Below are 17,748 nucleotides of genomic sequence, written 5' to 3' on the forward strand. Positions count from 1 at the left end.
TATTATGGACTAATCCTATAAGCAATCCAAGTCATGCCATCTGCCATCAAAGCTGTAAGCCTTAATACTAACTGTGAGGATAGGCTTAGCATGGGTCAGTAGCAAGGACTGGGCACTGCCTCTCAAAGCATTTATTTAATGATAATTGTAAGATTATTTCAGTTATCTAGCATTGAATAGCCTTGATCTGAATGGCCCAAGCTAGCCTCAGTCTTGTCAGAACTCAGCTGCTATGCAGGGTCAGCCCTGGTTAGTATTTGGATGGGAGACCACCAAGGAAGTCCAGAGTCACTATGCAGAGGCAGGCAATGGCAAACCACCTCTGAACATTTCTTGTCCTGAAAACCCTACAGGACAGTACATTCCACCACCAGCAACATTGTGGGGAGGAGCAAAATCCCCTGAAACTTAGCCCTGCCCCACATTGAGTTTTGAACACTACTTTGTTAGGCAGACTTTCAAACAGCTGTATTACATACTGTTCAGGTCTCTGGATTAAGTTTTATTAGCATTAACAGGCTAAGATTCTTAAGATCCACAATCATCTGATAATTTTGTTTAGCTCAGCAACAAAACATTGCAGACTTTGACCAATTTCGCACTCACCTTATGCTGTTCTGACGTTCCTCTTTTCAGTGTGGCGTCCTTCCGATTTCCCACTATCTGCCCCGGGGCTTTAGCTTGCGTTGGCGTTTTTGTGTGGCAAAGAGAAACCGCTAAAAAACAGTTTCTCTTTGCCGCGCAAAAATGCCGATCGTTGCTGAAGCCCTGGTGCAGATAGTGGGAAATCAGAAGGACGCCGCGCTGAAAAGAGGAATGTCAGAGCAGCATAGGGTGAGTGGGAAATCTGTCTCTGTTGAAAATTGGAGTTTGGAAGTGAAAATGTTAATTGATACCTTGTTTGACATGAAAATGTTATTGTAATATGTATCATTTATACATTTGATTTGTTCTCATAACAACTGTGTGGAAGCTTACTCCTGTTCCTGTTTTACAGATGGAAGACTGAGGTTGACATTGATTTGTCCAAGGCTGTAGAGTGAGTCAGTGGCAAAAATATGTTCCAAACCCTGCTTTCTATCACTGGACCACCGTGCCTTTCCAATATTCTGTATTCATAAAATTACTTTGAAGAACCTTATCTCTTCAGGTTGGTTAGAATTATGACTTTGCGTTTGTAATGGAAAATAAATAGCTTTTGGAATTTTTGGCTACAGGTTTAAATATCTATCTTTCAGGAAGTAGCTCAACTTTCTAGTCTGGTCTGCATTTTACATTGTGTTAATACAAACCATTTTGTATGTGTGTGTGTGTTTTAAGAATCCTTTTTTCTAACTTTTCTGAGAGTAGAAATATAACCAATTGCATACAGATTTTGAAACTCTGTAAGGTCCTGTAGCATTTTATTTCTAGTAAGAAACTATAGAAAGAGATGTGACTCATTGAGGCCACAAATTTATTTATGCTGTCCGAATCTTTTAAGTGTCCAGAAATGTGTTCTTTATTATGCATTTCTTAAATTAAGTATCTGAAGTCAAACTCAGAGTCCATCCCAAACTTACATGTGCCCGTTTGTGCAGGTGTGATTAATGCAGTTCATAAAACATGCTGTTATGGCGTTGAATGGTTCGTTCATTACCTATAACTCTTTCTCCCAGCAGCCATTTCTGGTTGTAATATACCATAGAATATTCCTGCAGTCACGCACAGTTACACATGATGTCAGAGCAGAGGAACGTGCTGCTTTGAATGAAGGTTTTTTTAGCTCATCCACTCTTCTAAATAGAATGAGCGAGACAGAAAGAAATCAGTTCCACAGGTGTAGGTTGGGAATGGGTCAATTTCTTTCTTGACTCACAAATTAATAGTTGTACTTGTGTTCATTGACTTGTGTTGCCCTTGTCCCAACCACAGAGTGCATAAAAAGTGTTGAACATTTCCGACACACATGAAAATACATGGCAGGTTTTGTACTAGAAGAACAAAGAAAAGTTGTGGTAGAGAAGCATGCATTTGCTTACCAGCAGACATAATTAACCACAGACTAGGCTCTTGGACAGATGGTGGTAGCAGCAGCAGGGAAAAAATGCCCAGATGGTGACTACCATAATTCACACCCACTCCTGACCCTTATAGCTTTTGAATTTTAGAATGACTGGTCTTTCCCATTTTAAAGCTGGAAATTGTAGTTATCTGACTGACTATGCACTTCAGCTACAACTGAAAGAGATATTCATCCAGGCTCTGAAATCAGGCAGATACCCAAAATATATTTGACCAAATTTTATGAAGACAATTTATTATTATCTCTTTAATCTGTTTGTTTCCAAACAAAAGAAACTTTCAGAATTGTTAAGTTAAAATTTAGGTATCAATACAACAATAATAGCTAGAGAAATCTGTATATCAGAAGCCCAGCATGGACCTGTGTTAATTAATCCTCCTCACAGAATAGTTGGAGCTCTTTGATCTGCACACTTTCCTTATTGCTGTAGTCAGCAGATAATGAACAAGGCTTTAAAAAATCAAATGGTGTGCAGAGACTACAGTTCTTTGGCTGAATGTACTTGAACCTTTCCAGATTTAAGTCCAATTTACATTACACTTTGAGTGGCAGAAGTGCCACCTCAGTATGGCTCATTCATTGTGTTGAAACTAATTGTGTTAAAGAGCCAAGTGTTGTACTTCTTTCTTTTTTTGTAGCAGGAACTCCTTTGCATATTAGGCCACGCACCCCTGATGTAGCCAGTCCTCCAAGAGCTTACAGGACTACTGTAAACTCCAGGAGGATTGGCTACCTCAGGGGTGTGTGGTCTAATATGGAAAGTTCCTGCTACAACCCCCCCCCCCGCCACACTCTTTCCATACCAGCTACAGCTTCCATACCACTTAAGTACTGTATTAAAACCACACCCATTCCTCTTTCTTTACTAGTCCTGCATTTATTCTTTGCAAAATGCTTCATACATGCAGATACTCTGATTAGAATAATGAAAAGATACTATAACTTCTTTGTTTTTACAAATCTGTAATTTTGTGCAGAACGTGGTCTTGCAGGGTTGGAGAGCTTTTTGGTATTTATCATCCTAGTGCATTAGGCATGGAATTTTTTCTCTCTCACTAAGCATTATGAATCATATTCTGGTTTGTCATATCTTGGTGTCCACAATCACTGATAAAAATCACTTTTTAAAGAGTGGAATTAAATAAAGAAAAGCAGTAGGTCTTTGTAAAGCCAGTGCTCACTTTACAGATTTATGTTAATTTCACAAAATAGGGGAAGATTGTTACTTAGTAGCTGAAAACTGTGTTGGAAATCAGCTTTCTGCATTGTACTGTCTACCTAACACTAACCCTAAAAATTGAAGAATGGCCCTGGCACCTATTACAAACTCATCCTCTGTAAGCTTATTCATTTTATATAGCACTCCCTCTCTTACTTTTCACAGTTATCCTTGTACTGGAGTCAATTAATATTATTGGAAACCTAATAAATTGTATTTTCAACCAAACTAATCAATTATGGGGAGGAGGGAAGCAACAGCAATGAAGCTTGGGGCAGCCTGCTCCAAAGGAAGGGTCATATGGTAGAGGATATTCAAAGCCAAGTAGCAGCAGCCCTGCAGGCTGAATTTCTCTCTGTGGTGTTTCCCTCCATGCTTGAAGAGAAACTCTCATTTGTTTTGCTTTGTACTGGAGAAGTTTCTTAAATCCTTTATCCAGTTAATTCTTCCCAAACATTTTCTGCTCAATCAGGCTGCATAGTCTTCCTATCAAGTTTGAGTTTCCAGCACCCTGGGAATGTCTGGCCACAAAATTCACAACCCCACTAACCCCAGGATGAGCCTCTAATTGAAAAGCTGCAATACCCCTCCCCCCCTCTCCCTTTTTCCAAGGGGCAAAGGCCCTGTTTAACATAACAGTACCCAACATAGAACATCAACTTGAACCCTCCTGACCTCCAAGCTGCTGTATTTTTTTCTTAACAGTGGAGAACTTAACAATAGAAGCTACTGAAATGGAGGAAAGTTTGAAAGGAATCAAGATTCTTTACTCTGTTGTCTTCTTGTAATAAATAGGAGGCCTAGTTTAGAGAAATTAAAAGTGCCTTCTGTTGCAAAACAATGGGAGTTATGACAAAAAGGACTATAGTCAGTTACTTGAATAGGATCAAAGAACAGGATCAAAGCTCTTGGGGTACAATATTTTCACTACAGAATATTCTTTGTAATAATGCAAACTGTGAAAGTGTATGATGAGTTCTTAAAAGAATGTGTAACTTTTGCAAATGGAATGTTGATAACCTATAAAAATCACCATTAAAGCCTTACTTCAGAATAATATCATGTTTAAACAACACCCAAGAGTGTTCAAAGTGTTTCACTTATTTAGTAATCCTGAGCACAACCCTGCAAGGTGGACTTTTTAGAACAAACCCAGTAAGATAGGTCAGTAGTAAAAAGGTAAAGGTAGTCCCCTGTGCAAGCACTAGTCGTTTCCAACTCTGGGGTGACGTTGCTTTCACAACTTTTTCACGGCAGACTTTTTCCGGGGTGCTTTGCCACTGCCTTCCCCAGTCATCTACACTTTCCCCCCAGCAAGCTGGGTACTAGCATACCCATATTTCAGATGGGCAGTCAAAACTGAAGCAGAGAGAGAGAGATTTACCAAAAGTCACTATAAGGAAGTGATCAAAAATTCAGTGGGACTTAATCTCAGGAAAGTGTTTTTAGGATTTCACTGTTAGGCTGAATTCAGATGGCCAATTGGTGCCCACATAGGCACGGCCCCCAGGCAGATTAAAAAAATTAAGGCCATACAGGCACAGCTGCCGCCCATCCGACTCTCACACTCACCTCATCAGCGTCTCTGAGATGGATCAAATTCTTCTGCCATAGTCCACCCATCTTTCTGAGTGTCTGAATGCAAAAGCATGCAAGCAAATTGTGAACCCAGCAATCCGCTCTAGGCACTCATCAGTATTCTTTTTTAAAAAAAATTACTGCCCAGGGCACATGAACACAAGGCTAATAAAAATGTAAGGGGAAAAAAGAAACCCAAACTGCACTTAGGACAACAACCATGTGATCATGCCAAAGCACCCCCCATGTGATATTATGGACGTATCACGCTGGACCATCTGATCAGGATTTGGCCATTCCATTTTGAAGTGGCACAGTTTGGGATGCCTCTCGTGCATGCGAAGCTGCCCATCTGTACCAGCCTTTGTGAGTGTATGGCAGAACTGAAATCTGAACAGATTCCTAGTTTGGTCTGCTACACCTTTTGTTACACCAACTCTTGTCCTTAAGTGCAGTTTTGGCTGAGCTAAACGTCAAGGACTGATATGTTAAACAGGGGGTCTTTCTTTGTTATAGTGAGTTGGAGCATATGTCCTTCAGACCTTTAATTCTATTACTAGCATTAAGTAAAATCATAAAAAGGTAGTCCCCTGTGCAAGCACCAGGAGTTTCCGACTCTGAGGTGACGTTGCATTATGACATTTTCATGGCAGACTTTTTTACGGGGTGATTTGTCATTGCCTTCCTCAGTCATCTACACTTTACCCTCAGCAAGCTGGGTACTCATTTTACCAACCTCGGAAGGATGGAAGGCTGAGTCAACCTGGAGCCAGCTACCTGCACTCAGCTTCTGCCGGGATTGAACTCAGATCATGAGCAGAGCTTGGAGTGCAATACTGCAGTGTACCACTCTGCTCCACGGGGCTCCTATGTAAAATCATATGAGAGTAAATTTGTATGGAATTTTTCTGTTTCAAAAAAATCCCATGTATAGATTTTACTTACGGTAAGCTGTGTAATATGATCAGTGTTGTGTAAAGTTTATATGATAGAGATGGGGAGAACCTGAAGTCTTTGGTGAAAAGGTAAAGTCAGAATTGTGGGTCAGTTGGCTGAACTGCTTTACAGACTGATTCCATGATGATAGTATTGACTGTTGTGAAGAGAATGAGGGAGGGGGAAGCAATTACATGTCAGCGTATGTTCTCGTATTAATTACTATTGCACAGATCTTTCAGATTAATTATCTTTGTCCTTTCAGTAGGTTCATTTTTATCTTGCTTTGCTTCCATGGTACCTTCACAACTGTGCTTAATGGATACTAAATACTCTTTTCCAGGTTTGATTTTCCTTCATCAGGTATTTAAGATACAGAGGAACTGGCGCAGACACTGCCATGAAACCTAACTTGAAGCAATGGAAACAACTAATGCTATTTGGAATATTTGCGTGGGGCCTGCTATTCCTGGTGATTTTTATCTACTTCACAGACAGCAACACAGCTGAAGCAGTTCCGAGTTCCTTCTCTTACATTGAGACCAAGAGGCTTCTGCCCATTCAAGGCAAGCAAAGAGTTATTATGGGAGCAATACATGACCCGTCTTTCTCTGAACCAATTGATGGAAACGAAGTGCTTCTTCACAAAGATATCTTGGATTCGTTTAAATCAGGGAATGGAAACATTAAAAAGTGGACAGACTTAGAAGATGGCTTTGAAAGCGAAGAAGAATTTTTCCCTTCCCAGTTAAAAAGGAAATCAAAAAGTGCTTTCTATCAGAGGGATGGTGATTATTTATTTGCTGCTGGTCAGCCTCGGTCACAGAGTCATGTTCAGCGAATAGTGAAATTAATCTCTGCAGAGGGGGAGGATCAGAGGGGGAACTCTTTGCAGAATAACTGGCTCCCTCGAAAGAAGATGAAGAGAAGGCACACAAGACGCAGGAGAAGCCAGCTGTTTGAAGAGTCTGATGAGTGGGATGGAATATATTCCACAATGTCCAAATCTTTCCTGTATAAGCTTTGGAAAGGGAACGTCTCTTCCAAGATGTTGAATCCTCGCCTGCAGAAAGCAATGAAAGATTACCTGAATACCAATAAGCATGGGGTGCGGTTCAAAGGGAAGCGAAACTCCAAGTTGACCTCTGAACAGCTCTTCTGTGAGCTCAAGGCAAGAGTGAACATCAGGACCATAGATGGCAAAGAAGCCCCTTTTTCTGTGCTTGGCTGGGAAAAACACGTCCCCCAGATATCACTGAGTAAATTGTATCCACATGGGTTTGGAACCTGTGCTGTCGTTATGTCTGCTGGTGCCATACTGAACTCCTCCCTAGGCAATGAAATAGGTGGGTGACAACATTTTTATCAAAATTTAAGCGTCAACACAAAGTGTCATCTGTGTCCTTCCACATGCATTTATGGTTATTTTTTGTGTTTTTTAATGCTCCCATCCAAAACGTTGCTCTTCAGAGTTGGGAATTGTTTTGAAGCATGATGCTTTGCAAGAAGATAGGACTTGCAATAATGGGTTTAAATTAAGGGGGGGAAGGTACTGGCTGGATATTAGGGCAATGTTTTTTTACAGTAAGAGTAGTTTAGCAGTGGAATCAGCTACCAAGGGAGGTGGTGAGTTCCCCCTCACTGGCGGTCTTTAAGCTGAGACTGGACAAACACTTGTCTGGGATGTTCTAGCTGATCCTTCATTGAGCAGGGGGTTGGACTAGATGGCTTGTATGGCACCTCCCAACTCTATTATTCTAAGATAGGAGCTGTATTGAAAAGAGAAAATCAGTAGAATCTGCATGGATGCATTTTGGCATACATTCTAGGGATGCCAGCCTCCAGGTGGGACATGGAGATCTCCCACTATTACAACTGATCTCCAGACAACAGAGATCAGTTCCCCTGGAGAAAATGAGTATTTTGGATGATGGATTCTATGGAATTGTACCCTGCTGAGGTCAGTCTCCTCCCCAAACCCTGCCCTCCCCAGGATCCACCTCCCAAATCTGCAGGTGTGTCCCCACCCAGAGCTGGCGACCCTAATACATACAGGGGCTTCCACCCAATATAACTAGAGTGTACTTAAAATGACTGACCATGCTAGCACTCATGTCCTCGGTGAAAAGTTATAAATGTCAGTGGCATTGCTCTCCTGGTTTTTTGCTGTTGGTAGACTATATATATGCAGCTGGTAAAGGATCCACATGCTTTGTTAATGGTCTTATTCTGTTCTCTCTGGCTGGTCAAAGGCAATATAAGAGGCAGAATGAAATAGAAAATGAGAACAAGGGATTGTAGATAATTATAGGTTATTGGCTCAGCTCTCTTTTATCTTCTGGATAAGTGGCTCTGTTCACCTACCATTCTGAGAGTGTGACTCTGACCTCTGTGGGAGGTCATGAGAGCTTTTCCTTCCGCTATACATCTTCATTATTACCGGGCTAGGTGTCAGCGACTTTCTGCCTACTTCTCAGAACCAAGGCAAAACAGAAATCTTTGGCCGTTTTTTGTGTTGCTTGTCAGTATTGTAAGTTGCCTGTATGTCTATGTGTGTGCATGCAGGCATATGTGTACATTTGTGCATGTGGTATTCTTGCTTTCTTAAGGACTTTTATGATAACGCCCTAGGCACTTAAATATTACACCCTACAAACTCCCCCCCCCCATACTTGTATTTTTATAACAGGTTTTTGGGACTACTAATTCATCTAGTCCTTAGTGAAGGCAATGCCTGAACTCATGGTGACACTTAGCTAGGGTTCCAGCTTCCAGGTGGGGCCTGGAGATCTCCCAGTATTACAAGTAATCTCCAGATTGGACAGAGCTCAGTTGCCCTGGAGAAAATGACTGATTTGGAGGGTGTTCCATAATAACACTGTGGTTCTTTTCCAAACTAGAATTGGCAATCCTACATTACCCAGCATTCACTTGGCCTAATATGACGAGATTATAGGCTTGAACAAAGCCCACAGTAGGCTTCATTGAAATAAGTAAGAAACAGGTTTATTTCAGTGGCCCTCTCAGTCTCACAGTAACAAAGTCATTGGAGAGCTGGGGCCTGACAAGGCATAATGGTTACAAAGCAGATTTCTTGTAGGACCGAATCAGGGACAGGACAGGCCTCAGAAAGGCATTCTTTTTCTTAATTAGTTGGATAAAATATGAGAATCTGTGATATGAGCAGTCACCTTGTCATTGGTTAAACAGGAGCTGTTGACATCAAGAGCTCAGTGTGAGCAATAAACCAAGCAGACGTGGATTTAATTGAATCAGCAACTAGTTTCTTGTTTATTTCAGGGGTGTTTTCTTACCTCCCAAACTGTTAACTTCAGTTTGGAGGCTTATTAAGAAAATGAATTTCAGTGTATGTTGACTTGTATTTTAAATGCCATACATTAGAGGGGGAACAATATTGCCATTCTGGGTGTGATCCAGTCACCTATTTAAGCACTATAAATTTTATTGAGAGACAGGCCTCATTTTGAGCAGGAGCTCACAGGAGAGAGAAGCTCCAGAACCTCTAAATTTTATTGTGCTCTTTCTTTCTTAACTCTTCCCCCCCCCCCAAAAAAAAAAAAACTTGCTTCTGGGCTCCTTTGTTCAAACCTCCTGTGAGAATTTTGCTGGACTCTGAGTTTGGACAAACTTTCTAATGTTTCCCCCCACAAAAATGGGAAAATAACCAAAACATATGTGCCAATCATCTGAATTATGGTCTTTTTGATTTAATTTATATGTATTATATTTATGAGATAGCTTAATTTTGATATGCCTCATTTATTGTTATTGTAATTTTTTAATATTGTAAGCTGCCCTGAGGCCACTTGTGGGATAGGGCGGGGTTTAAATCACAAATTAAATTAAATTAAATATCAAGCAGACAGATGGAATTCTTCATCATGCCACTGTGGCCACGTAGAAGAAAGTAATTTTAAAAGTGTGGTGGGAGTAAGCTTTTATTATGACAATTATAATTCAAGAAGCATTTTAAGGTAGATGCTGAGCTGATATAATTTAGTGCACCTTCCAGTGACATCAGGGTTGTGTAGCATATGCAAATGAGTTGTGCTAATGAGCTCCAGCACCTCTTTTTCTACAAAATGACCCCTGTTGAGAGATATTTTAAAAACATGCTTAAATTGGCCAGCCAAAATCCATGCAGCTTAAGCTATTAGTTTTTGTTGTATCATGTCTCTGGCTAAAGTTTTGGCAAACCTAAATTTCATTCTTAAACAGGAAAAGCTGTAATTAATACTCTCCCAGCCCCAAAGTTCTCACCTTCTTCCTTCAACTTTATTGCTTTGGGTTTCAGGTATCAAGAATTGATTCTTCCTTGGATTTTTTAAAATGCTAATCCTCTAATCACTTAGAATTTCACACTTGAATACTCTGCTGCATCTTAAAGCTTTGGATTTTTGTTTCCCCAGATGGTTTCCCTTTAAATCTCTATAACTGCTGTCACCATCCAGCCTCTTTAATTGGCTCCCTGCTTGGTCCAAGTGCCATGCTGCCCTGGCAATAAAAATCAAAATAGGAGTAACCTTCAGTTTGAGAGACAACCCACTGTTTTCAAAATCTTTCAGGTGAAACAGCTTCTCCTTTCCCAGTCTATGTTGTCACGAAGAATAAAACCAAACATTTCAATTTCTCAAATTTAGGGAGGAAATGCAAATGCCCCTTTTTCTGGAGTATGTCCTTGCTATGTAGAGATCCCACTGTGCCCAGATTACTCAGTGCAGTTCCATAACTGCATTTTACATCTGAGGGATTTGGAAGGTGCAGTGACCCTTACCATGTAATGTGCTGCTGAATTGCCTCTGAGCCAGTGGCTTTTGCCTCTTAATAAGAGCTGATATTTTGTCTCCAATATATCCTGCTGCAGGGCATATCCTTCACTTTCCTCTCAGTCTGCTCAAGGAATTATTACTCTTTGCATCTGCAGCCTTCACAGTGCTGTCACAAGCAGAATTGCACCCATCACAGTCAAGATTTGCCTGGGGTTTTTAAAGCAGTTTTACTTATGAAATTGTCTTCTATGACTCAATGGCATGGTAAGCCAGGAACCTGTATCAATTTAGCAGAGTGAACAAGTAGGCCTCATACAGCAGAGCTTCTTTGTTCTGAATGTGGTAGCACAATTACAGAGTTACACAGAGCCACTTGTCAGTTTCAAACTAATAAAGAGTTCTTTATTTATTGAACTCCATTCTAGATAGGATAGATGAGAGACAGGAATAAAAACTATTCTAACTTCCTGGATGGATGCAGATGGAGACTGGATCTGTGGTGACAAAGATGGAAAGCAGAAGTGCTCCTTCTTTGTGTCTGTGGGGTGGGGGGGGAGAAGTACGAACGGAAGCAAAGAAGCAATTCCCTGAGCGTATCAGTCTACACATCCAAGGGACATGTAGAGTAAACACTAAGGAAACTGAGTTTGCCTGTCTGTCTGTCTGACTCTCTTGTAATCCCCTCCTCAGAGGCTGAGATGGCATCTGGTCCTTCTCTCCCAACAGACATTACAGATTCATATTGGATAAGGGCAGGTGGCTTTTTGTGGCATTAATCTCATTTTTTCAAAAGCCCATAACTTTGACACATAAGTATAGCCTGGCTTTTGCCCAGGTTCGAATCCCCACATGTGCCATGGAAACTCACTGGGTGACCTTGGGTCTGTCACACTCTCTCAACCTAAACTATTTCACAGGGTTGTTGTGAGGATAAAATGGAGGAGAGGACATGAGCCTCTGTGGGTCCCTATTGAAAAAAAGGTGGCATATAAATTAATTAAATAAAGTTTGCATCTTTTTGCTGCTGGCTTACTACGTGCCACTCACAAACTATACACCCCAGCTCCTCTTCTTATTGCAAATATGTGTAGTCACAATGGACTCAGTCCCTCTTCTGGATCAGTTGCTAGGAGAGTTCTCGATAAGGAGAGAGCCCTACCCTACAGTCAGTGGCATAGAAATTGCAGTGGTCCCCACTCAAATTTACCACAAACTAGATGAGCATTTATGTGAGACCATTGTGACTTTGCAAACAATTTACAGTCCATTAGGAAAAATAGATGCCGTCACAATGATCTTAGGAATACCCTGACCTGTTTGCTCTTTTCTTGAATTTTGGCGAAACCTTTGGTTTCATTCATCTCAAAGGCAAAGAGACACTGGATGGTGTACTTTGGTGGTGTAAAATAAAAACAAACAAAAAATCTTCTGTTCTAAATTTACACAGCCTGATGTTTTATTCATTACCCATTCATGTATGAAAGAATTGCTTTTAAAATTGTTCACTTGTATATTTCCAAATCAGTAGTAGTAATAGAAGTAGACATATTTATATAGTATGTTTCAAACATTTCAAATGCTGATATTAGTTCTATTATGCATGGATGTATTGCCTCACTTTCACTATGCATGTCCATTAGGTTTTCTTTTTTTGTTCTGCATTGTTTTTCCTTCCTTCAGTGCTCAGTTAGCTTTTTGTAGTGGTTAGTTATATACCTGACCAAAGATAATAGCCAGCACAGAAATTGCCAGCACAGAAATTGGTTAGTCCACTAGTCTGGGGCAGGCAGATATTGAATTACCCAACTCCAGATACTGAAAGTGCTAAAAAAAAAAATGCAGCCCTATGCAAAGCATGGTGGAGTTGTAGCCAACTTTGCACAGTTGTTTGTGTGCACACACAAAGACACACATGTTGCCAACAGCTTGCAATGCCATTGTCAGTGGGTTCTACCATGCATCCTGTACACTTGACATGTTCCCCCATATTATAAGATCATGTGACTCTTTCCCATTTTTCACAGTGACCAATAACACAGCAGATAATTCCCTAATCTGCCACAATATGGAAAATGAGGCTTCACAGCTGCTTGTCAGTTTCGGGAAAAGTCTGCTCAGTTTCAACAGTGGGTTTTCCCCTTTGCCTGCCTTCCTTTCTGTTCCCTTTCATTCAGTGAACTAACCCTAAAATGCATGCACAAACCTATGCAGAAGGATTTTAAATGGAAGGTGCTTGCTGGACACTACTGCACAGCTATGATAGGGCAATTGCATAAATTAAAACCTTGGACACCACCCCTCATATCACAAGTGCTGCTCCACCCCAATTTAGAATAATGAGATTTTAAAGTAGTTGCAGAATAAATACCCCGGCAGAAAAAGAATGGTGCATAAGGCAGGCACAGAATCTGAAGTCAAGATTAAAGGCTTACTGCTCTGAATATCTGCAGTAAGATGTGTGTGCGTAATGGGCCGTTACCCCAGGGGTTCCAGTTAGTAGCTGATAAATGTTTGCCCTTCTGTGAGAAACCACAAGGCTTACAGCAGCCTGATTCTCCCACCCTTGCAGGTATCCTGATCCTGCTTCTGCCATCCTTGTATTTCCTTCGTAGAATGCTGTTCTTGTACTTCTGTTGCTGGTTTATACAATAATCTCTGTGGCCCTCTTTCACTTGGCATTGCATGTTGTATTCTTGTCCCCACTGCATCCTTTTCCTGTTTTGTCTGCGTTCATTTTTGTGCCATAGGGGACAGGGAACTAAAGAGGAGGAAAACAAAGTCTTCATTGCAACACCTGCATATATATTTATAGCCATTTTCAGGAACTGCCTAATTTAGCTAGCCTTAGTTTACATCATACACAAATATATCTTTATGCTTGCTGGCCTAGGCATAATCCAAGAGTTATTGTTGGGTTCTTCTCACAACAGTGCACCACTGAAGTTGCTGACATTAGTGATCCTGCCAAAATAAGTGATGCAGAACTTACTGATGTGACATGAGGAAAGGGAGCCACAAAAAACATTTGAACTGGGCCTGGTTGGTTCTCTTCCACATAAGATAATTAGCACTTCTGTACCACCTAGAAACCTGAAACTTATGTGGTCCAAGACAGTAACTGACAATCAGATTGTTTCTATATGTAATGTCCAAAAGTAGGATGCAGGACTGGTACACATAAATAACATCAAAAAATAACCATTCTAGTAATTCTAGACTAGGCAATCAACATGAAGGACAAAGGTGTCCTGGTATACTTTTTCTATAGGTGATGGTGTCTCTTTCCCATTACATTGGTTGGTGAGCCTGAAAGTATGAGCTGTGTCCAGAATCTGGGGACTTGAACATAGCTGAGTATATAGATGTCCATTAAAGGATGAGTTTTTGACACCTGTGAAAGCAAGCAGCCTGATTAACTATTAACTACCATATGGGTAAAAAAAGAAAGTATGCCAGTAGTCTCTGGGCTCCCCCTTCTGTATTTCTGTGAGAAATGCAGATATTTGGTTTTGCCCTTTTTTGCTTTAATGATTTGACACAATTTAATCAACACATTCATGTCAATGCCAGAGTAACAACTATTGTTGCAAGAAATTTTGACTGTGCTGTGCTAATACTAGGCTCAATTTACTAATAAACTGGTGGTGGGAATGCAGTTGAAACTGATGCTTTTAAAAATGTTGGTTTTGATAATGCAGTGAGATTTTTTGATAAAACATAATATAAATTAAAACTTAAGTACTGGGTATATCTGAAGAAAACGTTGCTGACAGTGTGCTCCGTCCATGGGAGACATTCCAAAAGGCATTTTTGTGAACTTCTCATTTAGAAGAAAAAAATTAGCCTGATCAAAAGGCCTAATTACATCTTAAGGCAATACCTGATACTTAGTCTTTTCTAAACATGGAGTCCTTTGATGTCTCTAGTTTCAAATCGGGAAGTGTTCATAGAGAAAAGAAGCATAATGTGATGGAAGCAGGAACGCGCAGGAGCGCAGTTCCAGCTGGCTTGGTGTCAGGGGGTGTGGCCTAATATGCAAATAAGTTCCTGCTGGGCTTTTTCTACAAAAAGCCCTGTGCAAAACAATGGTGACATCGGGGGGTGACCTATTATGCAAATGAGTTCTGGCTGGACTTTTTCTACCAAAAAACGCCCTGGATGGGAGTATGTCTTGTAGAAATGGTAGTTACAGGAGAACGCATTCATCATTTTGCCCCATACCTCCATTTTAATGTGCCTTGCATGGGGTGAAGTTCCCAGTAGTTTGGAACTAAAACCACCATCATCAAGGACTAATGACTTATGAACATGATGGGAACACAAAGGCCCAAAAAGTTCTGTTGTGCAAGGCCCCTAAAACAAATTGCACTTGTCTTATTCATCTCAGTGGCGCTTGCCTGTGAGAACTTTAGAGTGGATTGTTACCCATATAAGAATTACCAGCAGTTTTGTTTGCATAGAGCTTTTCTTTAGCCAGTCTCTTTCTATGCTGAGTTTTCATAGGGTTTGAATAATGCAGTAGCCCATGATAGATAGATTTTTTTAATTACAACATATTCATCATCCTTCAAACAACAAAATTACCGGTAAAAGGATTTTTAAATGTCTTTCATTAATTCATATTAAAATGCATCTAATATGCCCTGTTCTGCCTTTAGATTCCCATGATGCAGTTCTCCGATTTAATTCTGCTCCTACACGAGGCTATGAAAAAGATGTTGGAAATAAAACCACTATGCGTATCATTAATTCTCAGGTAAGTCTCTGAATATCTACATGCTTTCAGCATGTCATCGGGAATTATGATTTCATTTCCGTCAACATAAAGGAACTTATCAAATTATGTTATACAAAAAAGAGGGGTTGATCTTGTATCATGTATTATTGGTGTCAGCCACACAGTGGCTGTGTGGAATCTATCATTGGTAGAGAATTTTTCTACAGAATTTCAGCTTTTGTTTCCTATGATAGGATCTATCCCTAATGATTGTGGGAAACAAGATTTTAAAAGTTAAAAAAAAAAGTTTTAAATTGTACAAACAGTGCTTCCTTGGCATAAAAAAAATAGGGCAGTGGAACAGGGATATTTCTGCTTGTCCACTGTCGTCTTTGCCTTTATTTCTTCTTGCTTTTAACATAGATAGGATATAAAATTCTATTGTTGCACAATTCAGGAAAAAATATCTTGAAGATAATATTCATGTAAAATGAACTTTGGAAAATGGTGTAAACAAAGAAATGCATACTGACTGAAACAAAAATAGATTGCATGTCTGAATTGGACCAGGATTTTTGAATCTGCAGTGCCCTCTTGTGGTTATTGCACTGTATGTTTATTTCAGTATTTTGATTTTAAATTTCCCATCTATGAAATGAAGCTGCTAATACCAGCCCCAATTTCTTTTAGCCCCAATTAGTGGCATCATTGTGCATATAGATCAGAAGTTCTGTATGTGTGCATCTTCATCTCCTGATAGGATTCCTGTGCAAGCATAACACAACAGGGTCATCATTTCTCCTTCCATTTATGAAAACTGGTGTGTGATTGTGATGTATTAAGAATAACAGATTAGTTCTGTGGAAGCTGATAGCAAATGACAAGCAGGCATATTGCAAGGCAGAGCAGGTAGCCCATATTCTTTCCAGACCAGAAGCTATCCTCATCTTCATGCAGAGGAGAATGCTTATCCATGGCAATGCATCATGCCCAATTTCTCAAGAGAGTCAATTAATATTTGTAATGGCCATACTAAGAACAGATCCTGGAGGGAAGGACAGAGATATTGGCTGTGCCATTTTAGTCTGTCCTGTGCAAACCAGCTTGTTGGCACCTACCTCTGAAGACTTGATCTTGTCTGATGTTGTCAGTACTTGGATGAGAAAAGCCTACCTGAGCAAGCATAGCTGTCCCCCTCAATATATAATTAAGCTGTTCACTTTAGGAAAGAACTGTGCCTTACATGTTGTTCTGGGATTCTTTACAAGGATGAGTTTTCCCCTCAAAAAAATGCAGCCATAGGGGCAGACATTCGAAGGGAGGTGACTACTGGGGGTATGTGTGCCAACCACCTGGAAAAAAATGTCTTGCCCATGGCTTAATGTATGGAAATTGGCAGTTGACACTTTTCTTGGCCCAGAGATAAATAGTATCACCTGGTAAATAACATCAACTCAAGCTTCTGTTTTTAAAGAGGCAAGATTCTTTTTCCTCCAGGTTTCTGATAACCTTAACTGGTGAGAAAACAACTTGGGGCAAAGTGTTAAGTGGCACGTCTTCTCTGCACTGACCTTCTTACTGCAACCTCAAGAATTGCATTTGATTAAAACAAAACACATCTCTTTAAAGAATTGTGGAACTGCTTTTTACTTGTAGCTCCAGTTTGGTGTAGTGGTTAAGAGAGCAATGGACTCTAATCTGGAGAACTAGTTTGATTCCCTACTCCTCCACATGCAGCTGTTGGGTGACCTTGGATCAGTCACAGTTCTCTCAGAGCTGTTCTCTCAGCTCCACCTATCTCACAGGGTGTGTGTTGGGGGAAGGTGATCATAGGCTGTTCTGAGACTCCAAGTGAATGGCAGGGTGTAAATCCAGTCTCCTCATCTTCAACTGTAACTTCCTTCCAAACATAACTTTTAACAGCAGGTAGACTGCTTTCAGCAGTATTGGAAGCAGGTTATAAAAATTAAATATAAGGCTATTGCCATGGTAGGTCCCCCCCTCCCCATAGAAGTATATAAATCCAGGCACTATGCATGGTTGTCTTTGGGGAAAATGAAAACATTAGCTAGTTGGTCTGTAGAAGGAGCTCAGCCATCTTTACTCAGCAATAAATCCTACAACGCAAGGAAGCTTGCTTCCTAGTGAGTATGCTTAGTTCTAGGCTTTTAGGCCTCAGTGGGAGAATTTTAACTCTCCCATTCAAATTTCAATGAGATTTTAATTTTGACTGGATCAAGTCGTCATTCTCTTTCGGCTGATATTAAAATAATATCAAGTAGCTCTTCTTTTTAAAAAAATATGTAAAGTGCAATTTGGTTAGCCACTGTGTACTAAAAAGCTCTAAGACTGCAGGAAAACATATCAGGGAAATACAAAGTATGTTAACCTTCAATACTGATAATTACCAAAGGAAATGAAAATGTTAGCACTGTATTCTGTC

The 17,748-nt window shown here is 40.3% G+C and overlaps 1 protein-coding gene across 2 annotated transcripts in view; it reads left to right on the top strand.

The window, feature by feature from the left end:
* The window catches only part of ST6GAL2 (ST6 beta-galactoside alpha-2,6-sialyltransferase 2), a 69,175-nt gene that overhangs the window by 33,201 nt on the left and 18,226 nt on the right, over positions 1-17,748 (top strand). The window contains exons 2-4 of one of the 2 annotated variants that reach the window (XM_060233777.1): positions 998-1,150; positions 6,142-7,144; positions 15,247-15,344. In XM_060233777.1, coding sequence (XP_060089760.1) covers positions 6,199-7,144; positions 15,247-15,344 — 1,044 coding nt within the window. In that variant the 5' untranslated portion in view covers positions 998-1,150; positions 6,142-6,198. The remainder of the gene's footprint in view (positions 1-997; positions 1,151-6,141; positions 7,145-15,246; positions 15,345-17,748) is intronic. The other variant, XM_060233775.1, reaches the window with a different exon arrangement.

The sequence above is a fragment of the Heteronotia binoei genome, chromosome 3, assembly GCF_032191835.1.
Source record: "Heteronotia binoei isolate CCM8104 ecotype False Entrance Well chromosome 3, APGP_CSIRO_Hbin_v1, whole genome shotgun sequence".
Lineage (NCBI taxonomy): Eukaryota > Metazoa > Chordata > Lepidosauria > Squamata > Gekkonidae > Heteronotia > Heteronotia binoei.